This window comes from Haliaeetus albicilla, chromosome 8 (assembly GCF_947461875.1).
Source record: "Haliaeetus albicilla chromosome 8, bHalAlb1.1, whole genome shotgun sequence".
In the NCBI taxonomy this organism is placed as follows: domain Eukaryota; kingdom Metazoa; phylum Chordata; class Aves; order Accipitriformes; family Accipitridae; genus Haliaeetus; species Haliaeetus albicilla.
In genome coordinates, this window is record NC_091490.1 from 36100136 (window position 1) to 36125102 (window position 24967).

General features: G+C 53.4%; 1 protein-coding gene across 4 annotated transcripts in view; it reads left to right on the forward strand.

The window, feature by feature from the left end:
- Positions 1–24967, forward strand: part of PBX1 (PBX homeobox 1) — a 136350-nt gene that overhangs the window by 72384 nt on the left and 38999 nt on the right. Inside the window, exon 1 of one of the 4 annotated variants that reach the window (XM_069789795.1) lies at positions 22597–22867. The exons of the other annotated variants lie outside the window; for them this stretch is intronic. Within the exon in view, the coding sequence (XP_069645896.1) occupies positions 22849–22867 (19 nt within the window). The 5' untranslated portion in view covers positions 22597–22848. Of the gene's footprint in view, positions 1–22596; positions 22868–24967 lie in introns of those variants that run through there. 4 annotated transcript variants of the gene reach the window in all.

The window sequence follows — 24967 nt, forward strand, 5'->3', positions numbered from 1 at the left end:
CATCACTTCTTCTGACATCTCAATCTCTGATTGGGCCTCATCTTTGCCACCTGAAAGATGGTTCACAGCCGGGGATTGCGTGGTGTTGGGTTGCTGATGGCTGAGGACCGGGTTCTCCTGCATCCTTGCACCCCACAGTCGCCGCCACAGCAACTCCTCTGGAGGTCAGCTGGATGCTGCCACGGTCCAGGCTTGCTGTATGTCTCATGACGAAATTCATCCTCACCTTGGTTTGTGAGCTCCCAGCTAGTTAAAAATTGCAACCAATGAAAGCATCATCTGTTTGTGAAATGGATGAGTTTGAGGAATTTCCTTGTATTTGCGTGCTGCTTCTTTGGGGTGTGGGTCAGATTTCTGTGGGATTTGGTGAGAATCCCCAAAATGTTTCTGTCCAGGAGGCATCTGGGTGCTCTGGCTCTAACTGCTGAACCTGGGTACGCTGGTGCTGGACCTCCCCTTGCCTTCAAATGGTGGTGGAGAGGCAGGAGGAGCCAATCTCGAACCCAAATCTCTTTCTTATGAAAGAGCAGCGGGGAGATGCCACCGATGGGGGATGCTGCCTGCCCTGGGGGGTGCAGACCCAGTGTCCTGGGGAGCCACGGGGATGGCTGCATCCCCATTTGGTGGCAGCTGCTCTTACCCCTGGCGCCTTGATAACCAGTCCACAAATCCCCCCCCCTTTTTTTTTTCTTTTGAGCTTTGCGCTCCAAATCAGCTTGATTTGGTAAAAGGCTTCTATTGCAGCACGTCACAGGTAATTTATTCCCGGGTGCTGTAATCTGAAGAAAAGCAGAACGAAGGACCTCCAGTCACAGCCGCACGCGCACGCAAAAAGTTAAGTATTCTTGCTTTCGCTGACAGTACAAAGGTGTCATATACGAGAAGGATTGACACAGACCAAAGGGTCTTGTGGGAAATATGATAATAACTATAAAGAAGACAGATTATTCCCCAGTTGCCAACATTCAAACCTTTTTACAGTCAGTTCAAACATATAAAACTTTATTGCTGTAGCAGAAAGGGGAACAATTTCTGGTTGCACAGCTTTCCCAGGGCTGGGTTTATACTGTCTGTGTTATTGCTCTATAGTGGCATTTTAAAGTTTATTGAACAAGACTTTTACAATTGAAGGAAGTATATAAAACTGTAAATTTATTAGATTTTTCAGGATAAGTGCCCTTTCTAGTTGTGCTCAAGAATTCGGAGCTACGAGAAACTGCTAGTTACAAGACTTATTAATATTAAAGACTGAGAGAGCGCACATTTTATACCTTAACTGATCTAAAAAATAATATTATGATATTACTGAAAATCTGAGCTGTCACCGAGCAGGGTGTGTAGAGCGTTTGTATAGCTTGTGTATGTATAAATAGTCTATATCTATGTGCAGATACGTATATATATATGTGTCTGGGTATGCCTTGCGGGGGCGTATACGCACATGCTGTATGAGGGTGTATGCACATATGATATGTAAACAAAAAAGCGCATGTGTGCGTTTGAGCATATATGTATATATAAATCTATGTGTTCCTATGCAGTATTTTATTTTTATATAGATTTATTTCCTATGTTGTGCAGTGCCTTCTAGTACGGAGTCTTGGCGCATATGTAAGGCTTTTAGGTGATGCGGAAATGCAATTAATAGGGTGCCTGGGTGGATTTGATGGTTATATCATGCTTGTTTGTACGTGGTGTTCATGGGCATCTCTGTGTAACTCATGTATGAAGACCTCCAGCATGTAAACTACACAATTTATACCATGTTCACCATTCACCTGATATTTTGTGCCTAAAACCAGTGAGTATGTGAGTGATGGTGGGATGGCTGTTCCAAAGGGCTGGGTGCCTGTCCCCATCCCCTGCCTTCTCCTTAGGGCTGCGGCCGAGTAACACTGATCATAAATTTGCAAGGACTGAATTCTCTGGTCGGCACATTTGCTCGGGGCTGCTTATGCAGCAAAACTGGGCTGCAATGCTGCTGGAGACAGCCCTTGGAGAGCTCATCCCGCGTACGATCCGGGGGGAAACCTGCTTTTGAGGGGTCCCTGCTGTAAGTTTTCTGTTTCCAGCTTGGGGTTGATTTCACCTAAATGTGTGACTCAAATTAAAATAACTCATAAATCTGCTCTTCTGCCTGCTGCCTGTGGAGCGTTGCCTGCCCACAACAGTGGCCAGTGCTGCCAGAATGGCCATGGAGACATCTAAAAGGGGTTTGTTCTGGGGTGGGGATGTCCAGTGGGGCGAAGGGTCTCCTGAAGCACCTCTCATCAGGGCTGGGGGCCAGGAATACGTTCCCCCTGCTCGGGAGGAGAGCCTTCCTCCACCACTCTGCTCTGCTGGTCCAGCACAGCTGCTGAAGTACATGTCTTCAACTTTGGCATCTACGATGGCAACTTGCAAGGGGCAGTGGGGGCTTTGGAGGCTGAGCAGGAGCGGGCAGGAGCACCACGAACCGGCAGTGAAGGCAAGGAAGTCAATAAGCCCTGAATCTTTTATGAGACCTTGGATATTCTGATCACAGCTCCGCTGGCACCGAGATAGGAATACAGATTATCTGAGAAAGCGTCCGTGACTTGAAGCTCAGTCCTGGGTCTTCCTAAGGTTTTTAGCTTGCCTCCCCATATTAACATTTTGTTGTCCTTTTTTGGGGGGGGGGTCCCCTTTTTCTCCTGATGTTTCCTTGCGGGGGGGGTGGAGCTCAGGTGCGCTTTCTGGGAGCTGGGGCTAGCTGAAGAAGAAAGCGTGAAGAAGGTTAGTGCGGCTAATGGGGCTAAGAGCCTTATCTCTGCATATTGTTAATAACAAAACCAAGCAGCAACACCACACGCCGTGAGTCGGAAGAAAAGGAAAGCCCTCGTATCCTTTGTAATCCCGCGTTGCGCAGCGCAACGGTGCTGGAATTGCAAGGGTTCTTGCTGAATTCATTTTGGGTTTGGAGAGAAAAGGAGAAGGGAGGAAAAGAAGGAGGACGGGGAGGAAGAAAAAAAAAAGAAAAAAAGGCCCCTGTACTGAGATGAATTTATGCCTAAGCTTGTCTTGGGAATGCAAATGTGTTTAAGACTCTCTGAGCTAAACCACCCCTTTTGGGAAGAGGGAGGGGGGAAAGGGGGAAAAAAAAAAAAAGAAGTATGACACAGAAGGGACACCGGGAGAATGTGAAATGAGGGTTTGCTGCCCCTCCTCCCGCGCCCTGCCTGCTGCCGAGCTGGCACACGGGCAGGCAGCGGGGAAACGCTGGGATGCTGCACGGAAGGGGGGACCCAGGTGCGTGGGTGCTGTGCTCTCCGGTGGGGACCCATCGCTCTGCCTCCATCCCCCGCGGAGAGGCGGGCGTGGGTGCCTCCTCAACATCGCAGCAGCCTCGTGCACCCTTTTGCTCCCCGCTCATGCCAAGCCTGGCCATAAGCCCATCAGGTGTGACATGGCCACACTCGTGCCACTGCTACCGAGTGCCCGTTTTCCACCTGCAGAGATCAGGAGGGTGCTGCCTCCCTGCTCCCCCCTCCCCAGCCCCGCAGGGACTGGGCAGGGTTCTCCCAGCATCGCAGGGATGCTCACCCAGGGGTGTGCTGAGTCGAGGGGAGGGAGGCAGAGGGAAGAGGAGAAAAGCGGCGGCGAGCAGGAGGGAGGAGGGATGCAGGAAGAGATGCGAACCCACTGCCAATTGGGCAGTTGTGTCTGTTGTCTGGAGGCTGCTGCTAACCACTCGTTACAATTAAAATGAAGTGTCCGTCAGCGGCTATCTTCGCTGTGTGGCCCATATGTTTCTGAGCTGATACTGTCCGGATTATTCTGTTTGGGAGAACGATAACGGCTGTTTATAACCTTGGCAAAGACTGAGCCCTAATCAGGCTGGAGCACATTTTCACTGACTGGCTGATAACGGGCTGTTAGCTGCCTTATCGCTGGGGAGAGATAGGCCAAAATAAGCAGATCTGTGAGCACAGGAGCCCAACGAAGAGGCACATACTCTGGCCTGGCCTTTATTTTTAGATGCTCTTTTCTTTTTTTTTTCTTTCTTTTTTTTCCTCCTTTTCCTGGCTGATTTCAGAGGGAAGGGGGATTATTTCAGCAGAAGGGGAGGGAGGCAGCGGGTTTTGTTCACATCAGTAAATAGGATGGCAAGAAAGATGTGCAGAAATAATGCAGGGGTGTTGTATACTTTCCGTGTGCCCCTCAATTACCCTGTGCCCCCCCCAGACCCCTGAGGGCATCTCCATCTTTGGGAATAAGAGTGAAGTATGTCTGTCCTTCCTCTCAGTATCCCTCCTTCCCCTGCTTTCTGCTTGCTTCATCCTCTTTCCTCTGGGGCTGGCTCTCTGAAACAGGGCAACGGGCTGGTTTTGGGGTGGAATTGGTTTTGTGCGGAGGAAAGGCATTTTGAAAGAGGGCGGTTCTGCTGAGTTTTCTCCCCAGAATGGGGTTACATGGAAAAAATGATTTACGGCAGCGAGACCTGGATGTTCCTGCTGCAGACACCACATTGGGCCAGAGTGTCTTGAAATCATGTGTGGTGGGATGCCCAACAAGCCTGATTTCCCTGAAGGCAGCCTCTCAGTGAGGGTGGCTAGAGCATCTTCCCAGTCTGCACTGGTACTCGGCTATTCCCAGCAGCTAGGCTAACCTGGTGCTGTTTGTGGTGCAGATGCGTGATCCCAGCCACGCCGTCTTCTTCCTTGGCGTAGCCCGAGTCTTGCTCCATTGCGCCCATGTCTGCGCTCTCAAATATTCCAGTGGAAATGGTCCAGATCTCCCAGTGCCGCTCCTCCCTCCCTCCCTCCACTGCTCAGTCTCCGTACTCTGCCTTGAAGTCTCAGGCAGGTGTTCAAATAAATAATGCAGCTAAAAATACCTTTTGGCAGCAGCTGGGAGTTGTTGCAAGTGGCACTGCTGGAGTGGTGGGAATACAGCATCCCGGCTCTGCGGGCAGGTGTGTCTGCGTGCTCTGGAAAAGCGAGAGCAAGCGCTGCGGGGATGAGGGTCTGCCTGCCTCCGGGGTCCGCCACGGCCCCACCGACAAGCTGAGGCTGATTCTGTCCTCCTCGGCTTTGAAGCAAGCATCACCTTTGCCGAGGTTGGCTTTCAGTGGAAGGATGCTGCCGAGGGGACCCATCAGCTCCATCCTAGCTTGTGGAGGAGCGTCACGTCGGCCATGCGCTCTGGCTGCATCAGCAGGCGTCAGGAAATAATAATTTGCGCTGCGGTAGCCTCTTGAACCGTTTCCCCTTTGGGGAACGCTTTGCAGGCTGGATCGTGGCAGCCGCCTCTGGGGAAGGATGCCGAGCCCTTCTCGGCCACCTCCAGGTGCTGCAAGAGCACTCAGCACCTCAGGCTTTTGGTCCGGTTTGCTGGAACTGGCTGTTTTAAAATCTCTCCCCAAAACCCTCTGCTGGCTTCCCTTTCCTTTTCCTGGGGAGGCATCCTAGCTGAAGGCAGCTCCCGGAGGCTTTTCCTCCTCCTTTCACCCAACTGGACCTGGCAGCCCGGACCCCAGCAGGTGCAGAGGGCTCCATCTCCACTAGCGCTCATCTCCTGGCTCTGCTTGGAGACCTTTTGAGAACTCCCCCAGCAGCAAACTGTCGGACGACAGATTTAATTATTGCAGCAGGAATGGTGCTGGGGGCAGTTGGCCACAGACAAAACTGACCTTGGTTTTCCTCTCACCCAACTGACAGCAAACCCTTTGCTGTTGGTCAGAGCTGCTCCCACTCTGATGCGCAGAGGAGGAGGGATGCTAGGCTGCTCCTCTCCTGTGCCTGTGTGTTTTGGGGAGCGCTGGCCACCTTCTGCACCAGCTGTGGGCCTTTCGGTGGGTTGTTCTTGTGCACCTCAGCTTGGAGAGCAAAGTGGCTTGTTAATGAGTCCCAAAGCAATCAAGCTGGAGTGCAAGGATAGGGGCTGGGGAAGCTGGGATGCTCCTGAGCTTCATGCTGCTCAGCAAGGGCTGAGACCTGGTCCTGCTCATAGTGCTGCAGAAACCGTGTCAGCCCTTCAGTACTGACTGCTCTTGCTTTGCCCTCCCTCTCTAGGAGCAGGGGAAGGTGCTGGTGGGACTGGCGTGGTGGCCGAGGGTCACCCGTGGTCTGAGCGATGCTTGAGCGATGCTTGAGTCCCACAGTGCCGCTGCCTCATTGCGGATTTGGCTACGGCTCCTTTTGAGGCCCGAAAAGATGAAGCCAAATGGCGTGCTGGAAAACCTTCCCGACTCTGAGGGAGATGCTGTCTAGGAATTGCTGGCTGCTTTTCCATGCTTTTTGGGTGTATTTGTCCTGTTTCGACAGCAGAAGTGCAAACACAGTGCAAAATCAGCTAAGGATTGGGCAACTTCTGGAGTGAAAACATGGTCCAGCTATCGTGTGGTGGTCCAGCGCGTGCCCCTGCAAGCGCATCCGCAGTGACTTATCTCAGTCCCCAGGGCTGGGGGGTTTGCTGTGGCTCAACAGCCTGCTGCCGGCCCGTGAAATGCAATCAGAGCTACGCGGATGCCACGAGCCAGGGCAAGCTGACTCTTCCCATCTCATCCCGCAGAGAACAAACAGAGCTCAAGGTAAAGCGCTGAAATTTCACCATGACCTTTTCTTAAAGCATTATAATCAAGTTGAACGTTTCCAGTTGTCCCACTAATGTTTGCCCCATGGGAGAAGGCGTCCTGCTTTGAGGGAGGATGTTTGTGGCAACGAGCGCGCCTGCCCCGGGAGCTCATGGCACTGGATGCCAAATGCCTGCTGGGGGCCAGGGAGGCGGGGGGCAGAGGGCCGGGGCTGCTCCCTGCCTCCCACTGTAATGCAGCCAGGGGAAGGAATCTGCTGAACATTCTGCATCTGCTACAGCCTTTGCTCAGGGCTCTTCGACACATGGATTGTAAAACACACACCGCCTGGCGTGTCGCTGGGCACCCGTAAGGCCTCCCAAGTGTGATTGCAAGGTGTTGCTGTTGGCCTGGGCTGTGGGATTGGCAGCTCCTGCCTGGGGGCAGGTTGGGGTTGGCTTGAGGAAACCCAGGGCTGGAGCCGGAGGGGCTTGATCCAAGGATGTGCAGAGATGTGGGGGCAGAGAGGGCCGTCAAAGTCCAGCCTGGACACAGAGGAGGCCTTTCTGGGGAGAAAGGGTGAGCTGTGTTTATGCTGCTGCGCCTGCTAGACCCATCTTTCTCATGAGGTCATGGCCTCTTTATGCTGGTGTCTTGTTGTGCTGGGTCTGGGGACACCGTGTTCAGCCTTCTGCAGGCAGGCGCATCTGACTTCAGCTTGAACAGGCAACTGCCCATCCTATGTCCCCTGGTCCCTGTGGCTTGCCTGGCACAGAGACTGGGGTTTCTGTATCCCTCAACCAGCAATGGAGAAGGTGACACTGTCTTCCTCAATGACAAAGGGGACAAGGTCCACTTGGTGTCCTGTTCTGTCTCCCAGAGACACACATGAGGACTGACCCAGATGCTCTGTGGAGGTTGCCCATCTGAGTACAGCTGCGTGTTTCCTGCAGGACTGGGAAGGTGGCCCAGCTCACACTGGGGAGGGAGGATGTTTTTGCAAACCCTTCCCCAGCCAGGACACTCTCACTGGGTTTGGCTCAAAATGCCCGTGACCTTCAGGCATGCTTTTTTGGTCCCCACCAGATTTTTGAAAGATATTTAAGGGATGAAGGATGGAGAAACTCCTGTGTGTGTGGGAGTGGTGGTGGTGGGAGCGGCAGTGCCAGGGTGGGGGCACAGGGGCTGCCAGACCCATCCAGGCACCCACAGGGCTGCAAACAGCCGTTTGCTGGAAGCGTGCTTTGGCCTCACCAGCCTCGCTAGCTTTCAGCCACCCCCTGAAGCAGCTGGGTGCCCATGGCTGCATCCATGTGTGGGGTGAGCCCTTCTCCCCGCTGTGCCTGGGCGGTTTGTGCCTCCCATACCCCAAAGCGCCTGCCTTTGTCCTGCGAAGCGAGGGTCCCCTCCAGCTGTGCGCACATGCTGGCACCGCTGACATTTAGCTTGCGCTGGCTTGCAGTGATGCATATGTATGAGGAGCGGGCGGGAGGGCGATGGGGGGCTGGCCCTGGCCCCGCGACCTCCGCAGACATGGAGCTGCCGCTGCATGTGGCTCCAGGGGGTTTGGTTTTATTTTTGAAATTTTTCATTGAAATGTTCCAACAATCCCAATTCAATTTTGGCCTGGAAGGCAGTATGGCTGAGTGGGGTGCTGCTGCTTCCCAAGGGTTTCCTCCACGCAGCAGCTCTATTTGCACAAGGCATTGGATGCAGCTGTAATGTTCCCAGCAAGGATCCATTTTAAGCATGGAAAATTGAGTTCACTACATTGCTGAAGTCTTGTCTGAACCGGCTGCCATGCAAAGTGGTCGGGTACTGTGGTGTGGGCGATGCTTGGGACCTCTGGAGAAGCACGTCTTGTCTGTGGTTGGTCCCAAATGGCTAGTGCTGCGTGGGTGGGTGGCTGCATGCTGGGAGGTTTCAGGGTGGCACCTCCCGGGTGATCTTGCTTTATTCCCCTCCGGTACATACCCAGAGTGTCTGAAGACATGATCATGCCCTACTTGTTTCCTTCCTGAAGGTGGATGGTGCTCACCGGCAACCTGCCCCTGAACGCAGCGTTGCCTGCTGCTGCCCACAGCTGCCCTTGCGAGGAGGGTCCAGCCTGGCTTTCGGGGGCAGGTAGCTGTGCATTCTGAGGCTGTGCTGTGGGCAGAGCGACCTCGGGTAGCTGCTGCCACGCGGACATGGTCTGAGTGGTGACGGTGCCTTCCTGGGCTCGGATGCGGTCTCATGGGAGGTGGGATGGTTGGGAAACCAAAGCACAGGACCGCCAAGGGGCATAGGATTAAAGCTCTCCTTGAGAGCCCGCGGCAGGGCAGAGAGGTGAAGCGTGGTCTGGAGAGCCCTGTGGCAGGCAGGGCAGCAGGTCTAGTCTGTGTGGATGTGTCTGCTTGGGCTGCGCCTCATTCCTAGGCATTTCTGCTGATGGAGCGGCCTCCCAGGCCAGTGCGCAAGTGCCCCCTCCCCACCTCGCTGCCCACCCCAATGTCCCCCTATCTGGCACCAGCTCTGGGTGCTGCCCTCCACCTTCCTCCCAGGGGTGGGCAGGGGACACCGCTCCCTCCTCCTGGACAGGGTTCCCTTGCACAAAATGGCTCCCTCCAAGTTCCCACCCCGCTTCCCCTTCCTCCCCTTCCCCAAAACTTTCTTGCTGTGGGGATCACTGCAGAGCTGTCCTCTGTCTCGGTTGTTCCTGGCTGTCAGAGGTTATATATATCCGCTCTGCTCATGCTCATCCTCTGTAACCATTTTCTGCTACAGAATCTTCTGGCTGCTCGTTGAAGCCTTAATCCGTAATGCAGCGATCAATGGGTGTGCGCCTTTACCACTCGGATGCTCATTTTTTAATCCCCACTGCCTCCTTCAATGTCATCCCTTCCCATTTTTCTTTATAGAATTTCAGGTCTACTGTACCTGCTGATTACTTAGCGGAGACCGCTGGACATCTCCCTTAATTAATTCCATCGATTTCTCAAATCCCACAAGGTTTGGGGTCCTTAGATTTCTGAAGCAGCTAAATGGAATGTCTAAATTCCGACATTTTCCCTCTATAAATTGTTTTGCCAGGGAGACGCTGGGAGGCAGCGCTCCAGCTTTATTTATTTGGAGGCAATGTTAGCCCCGGAGCCTTCCCCGTCCTTGCTGCGGGTGCCAAGGAGGGTGTTGGGAGGGGGATGCCGCTCGCTCTCATCGCCTGGCCATGCCCCCCATCCCAGGGATGCTCTTGCAGACCCCCGGTCCTCCAGTGGCATGCACCCTGGGAGCAGCATCCTCCTGGCGAGGGAGCAGGGGGGGACCAGCCTTAGGAAGGGAATAAAGCTCCTGGAAGGGACCTATTTACCAGTTGGGCCCTCACCGCGTGTGGCTGGGGAAGACTCTGTTGCTATGCGCAGGGAGCTTAATTTTATTATTACTCTCTACTATTTAATGTCTGTCTCTCAGGCAGCTGGTGATGTTTTAATGAAGCTGGAATTGCATAGTCTGTAGCGCTGGATAATCGTAAGCTGCCGAGTCAGAATCAAATTAATAATTCATGAAATTAAAGTGTATAATTAATTCGAACTGTGCAGATGAGGAAGGACCCAAGTCTTCGGCCTGATAGGAGTGCACACATGTCCGTAAAACATGCGTGCGTGCATCTGTCTGCGGTGACAGCAGATCTGCCACCTCTTGCCTCCCCAGCCCCAGGTCCTTGGGCCAGGTTGCCTTCCTGGACTGTAAGGCGGGGAGGCTTAGTTTAGTTGGTTTTATTTGGGAATTGCCCCACCCCCCACACTCTGTTTTCAGGTTAAAACTTCCACGCTCGTGTTTGGTCCAAAAATGATGATATTTGATGGCTGGGGAAGCCCACCTGGCTGTGTCACTGGGTATGGCCACATCTCCCATCCCATCCCCTGGAGAGGAGAAGCGCGATGTGCCTCCCCTCTTCACGGCATCACTAGTTTTTCTGTGGTTGTATTTGTTTTCTCGTTTGACCTGGTGCAGAACTACTGGAAATGGAGCAGCTACTGGGTTGCTCTTTGAAGGACTTTTGCACCAAAAGTCCCAAGGGGCTATTTGGGCTTGAAAAGGTGGAGAGGGTCAACTTGGTGGAGTGAACAGTCACGCCACCTACATGGGAGGGATGTTTCCCTTGGTGCTTTCCCAGTAATTTGTAGTGCAAAGAGCAGGGACGTGTGTTCCCAGCCACATAAGTAAAAGCAAAAGGGACTCGCGTTGCTACTTGAGCAGGTCAGAGCCACCATGAAGAACATGGGCTTGAACGTTTGAGATGTACCAGTTGCAAGCAGGTAGGGCAACTGGGCTGAGCAGCACTGGAGGTTTAGGGAGCTTTTAGCTTTGGGTCTAGTTGGACCCAACGGCAACATTGCTGATCCATCTTGTAGGAGGCACCGACCCAGTCCTCATATTCTTGCAAGTCTTTGCCAGCATTGAGAGGAGCAACGGGCAGGTGAGCAAAGGAAGTTGCACCGCTTCACCCGTGCTGTCATCTGGGAAGAGGGGTCTCATTGTGTCCTGATCCAGGGTGGGACAGCTGAGAGTTGTCCTGGGAGCCATTTCTCTTGAGCCTCTCAATGCACGCAGAGGGGGCTTCCTTGTGCGTGCAGAGCTGAAGCTTCATAGCCAAGAGAGATTGGAGGAAATTCGTATACAAAGACATGCACAAGCTGAAATGAAACGCCTGCTTGGGTCCGAAATGACTGTCTTCCCAAGAGTGTTGAGTTGCCCATACACTGGAAACTTGGTTATTCATGCAAGTTGAGATGTTGAAAATTTTGCAGCTTTGAAGGCCACATCTTTAGCATCTATGGTCTGTAGAGATAGCTGTTGGCCAATACCTGTGGAGGAGAAGCAGGCGCAACCAGGCTGTCCTGCCTCCACCATTAAACCATCTGAGGTCACTGCTGCTTCTGCAGCAGAGCGATGTCCCACACTTTTTGCCTGACTGGAGCAGGCTTTGCCTATATGGTTACAGCTTCGCAATTTATGTTATTTTTTGGCAAGGGAAAATGTTGGCATTGTGGATTTGGGGGCTGCATTTCTTGAAGATGTTTGTGAGGGAATCTTTTATTCATATGAATTTAATATTTTTTTTAGCCAAAAATCTGGCTGCAGCAAGATAATGTGATTTTCTGTAAACGCCATAGCTGTGAAGGATCTCAAGTACAAAGCTGATGGAATATCTATTTAGAAAACTATTGATTAAAAGCAAAATTGCACTGAAAGGACAGTGTGAGTTCATTTTGGGGGTGTGATTCAGGAACCCTCCCCACTCTTTTAAGTTGACTGCAAAATCCTTTCCCCCGGGTTGGCACACATTGTTCTTGTACCAGGCACAGCCATCTCGAGGTACCATCCGGGTTCAGAGACCTACCTAGTTTGGGAAGGTGAGATTTGGTGGAGCATCATCTCAGTCTACTTAATTTTTCCTGCTCCATTTGGCAGCTGGTGGCCCTGGGGGCTGAGGGACACCATGTTTCTCCTTGAGAGGTCAGGAAAGCTGTGAATTCCCCTTTCTCCAGCAGAGAACCAGGCGGCAAAGTGTGTTTGTGGGACAGACGGGTGTTGGACGGTGGCTGTTCGGTGGCTGTTTCAGCGCTTGGCTGGGTTTCAGTGGTACAGGGGAATCCTGCCTGATGCAGAGTCAAAGCGGAGGTGGGGAAACCTTATTTTTTTCTGCAAGGCTCTTGTGTTTGCAGGAAATTCAAAAGGTTGCTTTTATTTTGCAGTCAGAGGCAAACATAGCTCTTTTCCGAGTTTCATAAAATGAGGTTCTTCTGATCATTTCCAGGGCCTGTATCAGCTGTTGGCTTTGGCAGTCCTGAATGCTTTTAGTTCCAGAGGAGGGACAATATTTCGGTATCAAAGGCACTCCCTGCCTGGGCTTCAGGAGCCTAGGTATACCACCCATCCACCCTGTACTGTATGATGTAAAGGCAAGATGCGCAGGACCTTCATGCTCATTAATTGTGTGCAATTAAGCCCTGACGCTTTTGCAATACCTACTGAAATTGGGCAATTGCTTTTGGACTATCATGGTTGCAGTTCTGCTCTTGAAATCCCATTAGCATCTCCCTGCCTTGATGGAAATCCTTGTCCCCCAAGGTCTGGGCTGCTGGTGAGTGGCGCAGTTTGAGGACCAGAAGAATGTAAGATGTTTTTGTGAATCGTCCCCAGTATTTTTCTAATAGCTCAGAGCCATCCATGCGTCCTGGCTGCGTGGGATGAAAGCATGAAACCAAGTCAGCACGGTGCAATTTGCTCCCTGAGCTCTTTCTTTCAGTGTTTAAACATGACAAGCCGTAGCTGAGCCTCTTGTACCCTGTTTCACCTCTCTGTCTTGTGGTTTCTCGACTGCAGGAAGAAAGGGAAGGGAAGGATTCCCCCTCCCTGTGAGCTTGGCTAAACATCAGCAAAGGTCTCTGAGGTTGCACGGCACTGGGTAAATGCTGAGTGGTATTAATAATAACCTGCCCCTTTTTGCTAATATGGTCCCCTTTGGAGTCCAGATCTTTTATTATTATTATTGTTATTATTATTATTGTAGCTGTTATGATGACGGACGTGGGGAAGCCGAGGAGCGAAGCTGGCTGCCTCCGTCGCTCTGCTTCCATCCTGCTCAGTCATTTCTTGCCCAGTGCCTGCCTGCAGGGTGGGTGGTTTATATACCATCCCCTGAGCAGCTCCTGCTCTCTGGAGGGTGCGAGGGAGCCCAGCGGCTCCCTTGCCCCATGCGGGCTCATCCCCACTGCCCTCGGGTAGCCTGGACTGGTCGGGGGGACAGGGGACGGTGGGGAAACCCTTGGCTCTTGGGTTGGAGCTGCTCCCTCCTTCCCACAGATCCATGCAGCTCTACAGGGGCAGATAGGGAGGTAGAAGAGGGCAGGGGGAGTGGAGGTGAGGGGTGGGAGCCCGGCTGAAAGGGTTACTGGCAAACGCAAACAAAAACACGATGCAAATGAGCTGCTTGCAACAGGTAGCCTTAATCAGATGCTGTCAGATGAATTCAGCATCTCTCCGATTGTCGCCTGCACTAGCCTCCCGTTCGGAAGCCCTCATCTGCTCCAGATGTGGTTTAATTTACTGCGACTTGGCTAATTACTGTAATTAAGGATTAATTACTGTTAATTACTTTCACATAAACTCAACGCCAGTCAAAGAGCGGAGCCTTATGAAGCCTGCCACAGCAGCGAACACAAGCACGGCAGCTTGGGTGGGCCCACCAGGTCCTCGGGGCGATCCCGAGCTGGTACCCACTGCCCAGCCGGCCCCCAGCCCTGGCCCTCGCCCCACGGGTCAGCCCCTTCCCAGCCCTCCCGGGGCCGGCGGGCACGTGTGGCAGGGCTCCAGATGGCATCCAGCGAGCCAGCCACCGTTATTATTGTTAATAATTAGATAGAGCGGGGATTTGCTGTGCAAACTCTGTTTAGGAAGGGGAGGCCAGCAGCGTCTCCGGCAGGCTCTTGAAAGATGCGACGGATTAACCACCTTACCCATCTTCAGCCCTTCTTGATGCTCCCACCTGCTGTGTCCTCCACCGGCCTGTCCCCAGCTGGGGACCTTGCTGGAGACCCTTCATATGCAAGAGACACAAAATTGTTATGCTTCCCCCAGCATCGTGCGTGCAGAAAGGTGCTTTAGCAAACAAGGGAAAAAAAATCAACCCTGTATCTAAGGGAACGGGAGCTGGGAAAACCTGTAGGTGCGGGAAGGAGCGCCAAAATGATTCATGGACGCTATGGCATGCAGTATTCCCATGGGAAGCAGGGGTCTGCCGGTGGCGGAGGACTTGCCCTGCTTCCCTGGCTCCCTCAGACTTGTTAGGCTCTCTAGCTATCAGGCTTATTAGTTTTAAAAGTCCTGGGGCTTTTTCCACTGTAGCAGAGGGAGGAAGACCCTGGCGTGGGGGGAGGGAGGTGCAGCGGTGGGGGCAAAGGTGGGAGCGTGCCGTGCCCCATCCTCACCCGTTGCCTGCAACCCCGGCTTGGTCTTGTGGCCACGTGTGTAATATGAAGGCAGGATGGGGAGAGAAAAATAGGCATGATTAGATGGGTATTGTTCTATTAGATCTCTGCCTGCTTGCTGTTGTGTCTCAGCATTTGAAGATGAAACATATTCATTTAGCTCCCAGGATGAATGGTTTTAATAAGGGGAGCAAGATGAGGTGGGGTAGTCCTGATGACTTCAGAGACCCATCAGCTCTCCCCCTAAGGCCATTTCGGTGATGACATGGGCCACACGACCATTAACGCCGCAATCAGGACAAGTTTTCCGTGTCCCTGCGAATCCTTCAGCTGGGAAGAGCGTGTTTTGGAGCCCAGGAGGAGATGTGTATCAGCAGTAATCAGATTGAGCCTGCGGGGAGGGCAGGCAGGGGGTTGAAGCAGGGGCTCCCGGGATGCAATTCCCGGGGGAAGGCAAGGGGGAGCGGGGATGCAGGCTGGCCGCCCGGTGGGGCAAATTGCCAGCCGGTGTCTGCTGGATTGCCACCTTCCCCACATCCCGGCACCCGGCGGATGCCATCCTGCATAGGGGCTGAGACCTTGCAGCTCTCATTAGTTATTTCTGCATCATCTGGTGCCTCTCTCTGTGATCCCACCCGGCCCCAACCACTTCGCTGCCATCCGCCTCCAGGCTGGCTGTGGCCTGCTTAAGCCCTAAATCATGATAATTCCCATTATTAGGAGCATCTCTGGGGGCAGGGGAAGGGACGCGCTGCCGGTGTCCGCATGCCCCGGCCTTGCCGGTTTGGAGCCGGGGGTGCGCAGGGGGGGAAGCGTGCTCCGGCGAGCGAGACGGGGAAGCCAGCCGGCGCTCCGGCTGTCAGCTCCGCTCAGCCCGGCTGTCAGGCGCGGGGATGCGGAGGGCCTCATTGCTTTAATTGACACCTTCCCCTCACATCCCACGCTCGGCCATCCCAGCCTCATCCTTCCTTTCATCTTCCTTCTCCTCCCTAGGAGGAAGCGGGGTGCTGTCCGGCCCTTCTTCTTGGCCCCGTGCCCCTGGAGCCAAGACTGGGGGAGAAGTGGGGAGACCAAGGGCTGGACCAGGCTGGATTCACGAGTGCAGTTGGCATCCCTCGCGTGACAGTTTTGTGTGCGCTGATCTTCCTGAACGTCGGAGCATCCCCTGTGGATTTCCTTGCCCCTGTCCTTTTCTGAGGCGCTGCAGAAATGTCTTGTGGCAGCGCTCCTGGGTAATTGCTGCCCATGGAAGGACCAAAACCTGAAGACCCATAGGATTTCTGGTCATGCCTTGCTGTTCCGGAGGCATCTCTGCGCTCGTCAGCGAGAAGGAGCAAGGGCTGGTTGCTCTGCAGAGCATGTACTGGCCGTGCTGCAAGGCCTTATGAAGCCCAAAGGAGAGGGTGAAAGGTGGGGGCCAGAGGAGCTGGTAAGATGGCTTCATCTTCCCCAGTCACCTCCGACGCAAATCATGCCCGGTACGTCAGAGCGTCCTGCTGAAAGCCAGGAGAGTCTGCCGCTTTCTGGGCCAGGAGGGGGGACAGATGGCCATGGGGTGCTGGTGGTATGGGGCTGGTGCCCCTTTCCTGGAGGGGACAGTAAAGGCATCTTCTCTGTCTCCCAAATGAATGGGAAGCAGCAGAGTTCAGGTTTCTTGTCCATCAGGAGCTGCAGGCATGGGCTGTGACTCTGCTTGAGCAGGACCAAGGCTTCCTCTAGAAGGCTGCTTTTTAGGGTGAAGCACCTGGTTGGAAAATCCCATCTCAGGAGCTCCAGGTGCAATGGGTGCATTCACCTCTGGGGAAACTGAGGCATGCAGCATCCAGGGCTGGTGCTCAGCCCATCTGTGATGACAGCCACCACTGACTGGCACGTGGCAGTGACTCCTGTCCCATCCTCTCCCACAACCCAACCTTGGCTGCTCCATCCAGCACCCCACAGTTTGCTCACCCCAGCTAGCAGACAGGCTCCATAGTTGGTCCTTCCCTTGGATGGAGGTCTCAGAAAGCTTTGCTGTGACAATGGCTGGTCCTGCAAGGACCAACACCCCCTCTGTGCCTGCTGTGAACATGCCATGCAAATAAAAACTAGCTGCTCCCCCCCTTCCCCTGGCTTGCCTTTGTCAGGGGTCTCGTGAACCGAGTCACCTCCAACATTCAGCCCAGGCGGCCAGCACAGGCAACGGGGAGAGATCTCCCACAGACCGTGCCGTCTTTGCTCTCTATTTATTTTAAAGTTGGGAGCCCTTTGATGTCTGCCTTTGCAGCTTGTATTCTGCCAGGAGGCTCAGAGCAGCCTGTGTAATTAGCCCAGAAAAATGCCGCTTTCATGTGGGTCGGGGGATCCAAGCGGAGAAGAGATTTCCGAGGGCTTTGTTCTGCTGTGGAGAAATGTTGTTTGGGGTTTGGTGGGTTTTGACAGAGCTCTTCTCGCCCTTCCCTTTTTCTCCTACTGTGGGATGGAGCTTGGGGGTTTTGGCAGGGAAAGCACACGTGGCAAGCTGCTGCTCTATGGGAGACAAGCCGTTCAGTGCTGGGCTGGGGTTTCGGGTACATGCAGAAGCGTCTTGCGCTTGAGCAAGGGATCAGCCAGAGCCACGCTCCAACTGGCCCAGGGGAAGAGTCAAACAACCCAGATACTGCAGGATCACATCCCAGGGCTTCAATTTGCTTCCTTATTTGCCTTAAAAAGCATCCAAGGCGGGGTACTGCTTTCCCAAGCCCCTTGGTCCCTGCCTGCAGGCATTGCTGTTTGCACAAGTGCACACTGAGGGCTGTAGAGCAGACTGATGCAATCCCTCGCTGGTGGTGAGCTCGTGCTCTCGGTCAGCTCTCGAGCCAGTGATTGACGCGGGTGCATCACGGTCAAGGACGGCAGGTCCGTGTTTGCTGTGTGGCCGGGGTGGCGGAAGCCACCGCAGTTGTGCTGTGACTCTGGGCATCCTTTCTTGCACCAGGGGTTTGCAAAAACAGAGGGCCCTTTGGGTTGTCTTGGCGTGACAGGTTGCAGTTTCAGCCTTGCCTTTTACCTGCCTTTCCCTCTGCCTGTAAATCAGCGGCAGCAGGGCCGTGGCCCCGGGGGTTTTTGCAGCAGGGTGGGTACAAGGTGCCGAGGTCCGTGACCCTGCCTGCCCGGCGGTTACCCGCGTCCCTGCCTGCGTGGCAGTTGCCTGCTGCTCCACTTGTCTCACTGGCACCTGACTGCAGCGCCCTGCCTGTGCCCAGGGTGATTCCTGTGATGCCGAGGCTTTCCAGCGAAGTGAGTTTCATTCCCAGTTGTTAGGGGGCACAGCCCAGGTGTCTTTTCTCCTCCTGCCTTTACCTACTGCCCTCCGAGCACATGGGATGTTTGTAAACAGGCCATTTGCTTTCCTCTAGCTTTTTGGCGCGACTAGGGCAATGCCGACCTCACTGCACCGCTGCGTCCACCAAGCCTTTTAGCTTCAGGCATCATCCTGGATGGTCCTGGATCAGCACAAGAAGCATCGTCCTGCAGCTGCTGCTGCCCTGGAGGTGCTTTTGCTCCTTTCCTGCCTTTTGGGGGCGGGGGGGCAGATGCATTGCTTTTAACATCTTTTCTGGGACCCATCCAGATCCTCCCAGTTGCAGTGGGACCAACAAAGAGGGGCCAGAGATGCTCTGGCAGGACCGGTAGAGATGTCCTCCTGCCCTAGGAGGTGCATGCGTTGGCAAACTGGTTTTCAGGATCCGGGGGACTTGGCTTGGCAACGTATCTGTGTCAGGGTGGTGGTGAGGGGGTGCTCTGATCTTCCCTGTGTGGCAGGATCTCCCCATCGTGAAAGCAGCAAGAGGCACAGAACACTTTGGAAACTGAGCAGTGAATGGGTTTTATTTTTTCCCCCATTTTTCTGCCCTGGGACTTAAAAAAAAAACCAAAACACAACGAGCAACCCCAACCGACCCAACAAACCCTAAGCCAACAGATAATTACATTTCTCCCCAAAGAAGGGCCAATGCACGGAGCTAGCTGCTGTGGAGACACGGGCAGAGGTCTTGCTTTCTCCCTGTTATTTCTCACGTATCTCTTGCTTAAAGACCTTGTGCCATCTTGCTGCCTAGAAGGGAGCCGTGGGGTCTCCCTGGAGAGCCCCCTCTTCTTCCCCGGTCTGATTCCTTCAGCTTTCGCTTGGGGTTGAACAGATGCGATGGAGCCCCCCCCCACACGGGGCACAGGTCCCTGGTGCCTGTGTGTGCTACACGTGCGTACGTATAGGGTGCAGGTTATATATGGGAGTATGGTATTTAGACCATGTTAACGAGCATACAGGAGAGCAGGGAAAATGGATCATTTATGGTTACGATCTGGCTACTGTCAAAATACGGTGTTATTTTGACGGTTGCTTTGTCTTTGCTCTCCGAGCAATATGAAGGTAGTTTCTTAGCAACAAAACTGTGTTCGCAAACAACACCAGTGAAAAACAACTCCCCAGAAGAAGAGGAGGTGGCCTCGAGAGCACTGCTCTCGTGTGTCCCCTGGCCATGCCGCATCTGTAAATTAGATGGAGAACGTCTTACCGGATGGCAGGTGCTTGCCGATGGTCATGGTGCCATGCAGGCGCTGCCCCAGTCCCCCCTGGGGTGCATTGCTTGGGATATGATCACTGTCCCTTTGGGTAAACTGAGGCAGCCTGGGGCGGGGGGGGAGAGCGTAATCGAATGGCCTTTAGGTGACATGGGAGGGTTTGAGCTTCTGCTGAGTGATGCTTGCCATGTGGTGGCTGGCAGGCGCTGTCTCAGACCTCTCTTGGCCAAGGTCTTCTCCAGGGTCTCATCCCTGCATCTCAGATGGATCCCAGAAGGAGGGTGGGAGGGAGCTGCCTGCAAATGATTTTGGCAACTCCCGTGCAATTTGGAGTGTCTCTCCTTTGAAGGCGGCGCTGGGCCTGGTGTCTGTGCTGACGTTGGAGTCCATGAGAGCAAGCGGTTCCTCCAGCCAAGTATCTGCCAGGCTGTGTCGGGAGAACTTTTATCATTTCTGTCACAGACATCACAACTCGCTTGTCTTACCATACATCTTCCTAAATGTGACAGAATATTCAGCTGTTATTAATTGAATACTCTCTAATTTAACTGCTTAGCAGGAGGGAGAGCGACTGGTTTCTCTCAGCACAGAGAGCTGTCAGGCACACAGGAGGTTTTGGGGTGTGGAGGGGTGATTTGGGGAGTGAAATGGGGCTTTTGGATGTGTTCGAATGGGGGGCCCTCCCCCGCATGGGCCTGATCCTGATCCTGATCCTGATCCTGCAAGGGAAGGGCTCCAGCATCTGCTGTGGCTCCTGGTCCTGGAGCATGTGGCCAAGCCCAGGGTGGAGATGCTGAGGACATCGCTGCCTCTCCATCCCATCCTGGTGCTACCATTTGGGAATGGCGGGGAAGGGACACCCCGGGAGTGTGGCCAGGAGCTGGTGGTGCTCCCTGGGTGCCCGGGAGGGAAGGGTGGTTTGGACTAGGTTGTTTCAACCTCCATTCATGTGCCTGGAGGCGACACCTGTGGTGCTGCTGAGGTATTGGAAGCAAAGCTCAGCCCCTTCAGTGGGCTCCTTGCCTGAATCTCAATGCCTGTCGTGGCCTGGCCGTCCCCTCGGTCCCTAGCAGATCCCAGTTACGTCTCCTTGTCTTCCTCCTTCTCCTTAACATCCACCTCCAGGAGCTCCAGAGATGTCCCACATGCAGACCGGTTGTTTTTGTAGGGTTGCTGAGAAGCTCGACTCCTTTGGAGGATGCGGAAGGCAGCCCTCCTCGCTCTCACCTGGGTGGCAGGCTGGTGGGGGACCGTCCTCTCCCGGCACCCCAGCCCCGTGCCCGCTTGCACACGCGTGTGCTCGCGTCTCTCTGCCACTCTCCCAGAAAGTTCAAACCCAGAGTCAAGTTTATTGTTTCTATCTCGTTTATTTTAAGTATAGTTTTACACTTTATTATATGCTGTGACATCTTAAATGGAGCCTGTCACTCTATCTTGACTACTGCTAGGGGCTACAGCCACTTACTGTGTCAGGCTTTTCGGCAGCCCTGATTAACGATATCAAAACGAATGGATCCCGGCACAGGCACAAGCGTGAAAATCAAGGGGTGATTTGCATATTCAAATTGTGCACGGCATCGAAAGGCTACGGCTCGTGCACGTATTGCACTGACACACCCCATGGATGCACATATGTGCTGCTGCACATCCCCGTGTACGGGACCTGTGCGTGTTGGTAAGGTTTGTGCATGCCTACGTCTATTTATTTAGTATCTTCAGCCAAAAGGAAAAAGCCTTGCCCTTTTTTCCCCGAGTTTTTTCATCTCCCCAGACAATATATCAATTAGGATAGCTAAATGGAATAATATTTTTTCTTCTCGTGAGCCTGTTGGGATATGTTGCAGAATTAACCACGCAAATGCTTTTTTTTTCCTGAAAGTAACATTTTGTTAGGTTAATTCATGCACTGGAAAAACAAACTTTCTGTTCTTCCAGTCCAATCTCCACTTACAAGTCAGGTTTTTGTAACCCTGTCATTAAAATGCGAGGTAGCCTACAGTAATTTGAATATTTCATTCTGCCGGCTGCTAATGCACTCTGCATTACAGATGGTACTTGCTCCATCCTTCTGGACTGGGTTCAATTATAAATGAAAGTAGGGAGCTGAGATTTGTCTTTTTGTCTCTGCTTAGTTGGAATAACACAATAAAGCTTGATGGGTAGGAATTCCTCAAGCTGCCTCCTCTTTGCCTGCGACGTCTCCCGTGTAGCTTTCTCCTCTCTATAGCGGATCCCACTTGCCTTTCAAGTCGAGCCTGGAGTATTTGGGTTGGCAATGGCGGGGTTTCTCACAAGTCATTTTTGGCTCAGATGTATTGTATCCCCTTTTTGGAAGTGCTCAGTTCACTCCTCTTCTTTCTCTCTGTTTATTTGCTGGCCTCTGCATCCCCTTTTGCATCCCAGGCTGGGAGCGGTGGTAGGAGAAACCTGCTTGGGCTGGGGAAGGATGGCGCTGCATGGCTTTTGTGATGGTGGGGGACACTGCTGGGGTGGTGGGGACATCTTCCCCTCCCGGTGTGTCCCTTTCTAAACAGGGACAGGAACGACAACCAGGTCCTCAGCTGGAGAGAAGTGATGGGGATGCAGAGCAGCCCTCCTCCATCCCAGGATTGCTGCCGTGGGCTCTTCCCAAAGCCCCTGGGAATAATAGGGCCCCTGGAGATCCAAAGAAAACATTTACCTCTGCTTTGTGATTAATAAAAAGGGGGGTCGCAAACCTATAGCCCAGCTGCACGGGGGCTCTATATTACATACAGATGCCTTTTGCGAGCTCCTTCTCCGTCACCGGCCGGTAAAAGCAATATTGCCGAGGGAGTCAGAGGAGGTGAGGGCAGGGCTTTCAATTTGGTTTTACATTTACAAGGACCAGATGGCCTCGCTGGAGATGATCTTTGATCTGGGACGCAGCCGGAGTCGGGCAAAGAATTTTTTTTTTGCTCCCTTTTTAATCTTCTCTCTGTTTATGGCAGGGGCCTCTCTTGAAGGAGCAGGGGGGAGCTGTGTGTCCGTCTGTCTGGCCAGTGCGCTGTGGGGCTGGGTGTCAGCACCCCTCTGCCTGAGGGTGCTGCCAAACCATGCAGATGGGTGAGCTTGGTGGTAAAGCCCGGAGCGGGGTTGTCTGGGGTAGAAGGTAGAGCCAGATCCCGTTACACCACCGCCCCGCAGCACAGAAATCTGCCTCAACAACCTCTTGCATGGAATATAATTAAACACACGCAGGCACTTCGGAACAGAAATGCCACTAATTGATCCTTTTTAATTATTTTTCCCATTTTCTCTGGTGTCTCGCACCTTTCCAGCAGCGCGGAGGTGCAGGGGCTCTCTCCTCCCCCCCTTGCCTGCCAGTTTTGGGTTTCTTTCTTCCCCCCACATGTTTTGAATGGAGCGGGAGCGAAGGCAGCCGATCCTATTTCACAAGCGCTTGGACTCTTGCAGCACTCTCCCTCCTGTCCAAACAGATCGTTTACAGAAGGGGCCTCTATTTAAAGAAGGAACTGAACGTTCGGAGCTGTTTTCTGGCCTTAAAATGCTGCCGACCGGCTGTTGCCTTTCAAAGAGTCGGGCTTTGTCTGGCGCGCTCGAGGACCGGGTTTGACGCCAGGCTCAGCAGGTCGGCATGGTGGCGCGAGGGATTGAGCATCGTGCGAAAAATGTGTTCCTTTATTTGCCCGAAATCATTGAATCCCAGCAAAGTTGGGTTCAAAATAGCATGTCTTAGCCATGGGAGCTTGATGGACTGTGTAGGCTTGGGCAAACTGAGCTTTCTGTGGTGCTGTGAGTGGACCAAGCTTGGAAACGAAGCAAATGGAAGAGGAGCATTCAGGTAGGCTTTGATGTGATCTGTGTATAGCATAGAGAGAAAGACCTTGTGTGTGAGGGACGTCTGCAAGGAGTTAGAGAAACATTTAGTCCTGGAGGGCTGTGGTACTTCAAACACACACAGGGGTTACATGCATATGGGCTCCAGGGAGGCTGGCTCTGGTCCTGTCCTCTAGGTGACATCTCTAACACTGTGAAGTGGCCTGATATTGTCCCAGTACAGGCCACTACCAAGAGTAGGTGCCTGAAGTTGTCCAGTGGCTGGTGTGTTGCATCTAAATGGTGGCTACACTACAGGAGTTGGGGTGGGATTTCCAATACCTTTGGTTGCTATTTGTGCTTTGGACTTGACGTTTCCTCATAGGCATATAACTTACTTTCGAATTTTTCATGGAGAGGGCTTTGAATTGCCTGGTACCATGGCTGCCAGAGAGTTGGATGTGGGGAGGGATGGTTTCTAATGCATCTGGAATGGGAGAGCCTGTCTCTCAGGGAAGAGCAGCGTCCAGCCTCCACGAGGAGAGACCCTGGGCCATGGCTGACCTCAGAGAACATGATCACTGATGGTAGGAACTTCTAATCTGCTCGTACTCGGCACTGGCTGCAACCTCCCCTTTGCCAGGGCGGTAGGTTTCCTACTGCAAAACCCATCCCTGGGGTTTCACCCTGGGTGGACGGTCCTTGCTTAATAGTTGCTTATTCTTTCTCTTTTGCTTCCCTCTTGTCTGCGTGCACCAAAAAAAGGATATGCTGTTCCTGCAGCCACCTTCTCCAAGCACCAAGGAACGAGGCTGCCTTCAAGTAAGCGAAAGAGTGATAAGGGCAATGTTCAGCTCGTGGGTTGCATGAGAAGGTTGCTGCTGGAAATGGGAATGTGGTTCTGGGCAGAGAGCGTGCCAGTAAGCAGGAGGCAGGGAGGTCCCTTGGCAGTGGAGGGAGAGGACATGGCCCCGGTGTGCTCTGCAGTGGGAGGCTGTTACATGTCTGTCCCCAGCCTTTGGTAAGGATGTCTGTGGTGGTTCTGCACTGCCTGCTTTGTGAGAGAGAAAGGGAGGGAAAAAACAGTGTATTTCCTGCCATGGCTCAGCTCTGAGATGTGGAAAATCTTTCCTATATTACACAAAATCTCGAATCTAGCCCAGGGCAAGGCCATCAACTTGGCAACAGAGTGGCAGCGCTCTCGACCATGTGATGGGCAGCGGGTACCTTCAAATTATTTAGCAAACCTGAGACTTGAGTGGGACATTGCCATGTAACGAGCTCCAAGCTAGCTTTCCTTGGCTGGAGTCTAACGGGTCATCTTTTTTGAAGGATGGCAGGAGAAGGGAATCTGAAATGCAGCTTTTCAGCCTGGGCTCTTGCCAGTCTTTTCACCTATGACTTTCTTGCCCCGGCCGCTTTGTGCATTGAGCAGCAGTTTGCAGGCACTGCGTGTCCAGGGGAGATGACCTTTCCGAGAGGGGAGCAGGCTGGAAAGGCAGCTTCCTTCTGGGGGAAAACCTCTCTTTGTTTGTTCTCAGGTTTCAGGGCTTGGCCTGGGGCGGTCGAAATGGGACCCTTGTCCTCAGAGGGGCTCTGGAGGCCCCGGCTTCTCATTAGCAGATTCAGCTCATTCAAAGGACCCATTTCTTTTCAGCAAGAAGAATTCATATGCAAAGCACCGCGCAGATCCCAGCCCAACTGGCGTTCAGAGGGGGGGGGTCGGTTTATAGCTGGACCTGTCCTGGGAGCAATCCCGTCTTTTGTTTGCTGATTTGTTCCTGCAGGGCTTAGGGAGCCCCACGTCCACTCCATGCTCCTCCACTCCATGCTCCCGGCTGGGACGTGTCTCCAGGCGTGACCAAGGCCATGTCCGATCCATCTCCTGGGGTGGGGACGACGGCTTACTCTGTCCTTCAGTGACAATTTGCTCTCCTGGTGCTGCGGAGGGGACTCTGGTCCATCACCCAAACTCCACCAGGAGAAGGTGAGGTCCTGGCGCAGCAGGTGCTGCCCTTGGAGGGACTGAGGCAGAGCCCTGCGTTTAACCGCCTGTTCGTCTCATCGCAATAGCAAAATCTGATTCTTTTGCCCCATATCACAATCTAGGGTTGGAAGAAAATCC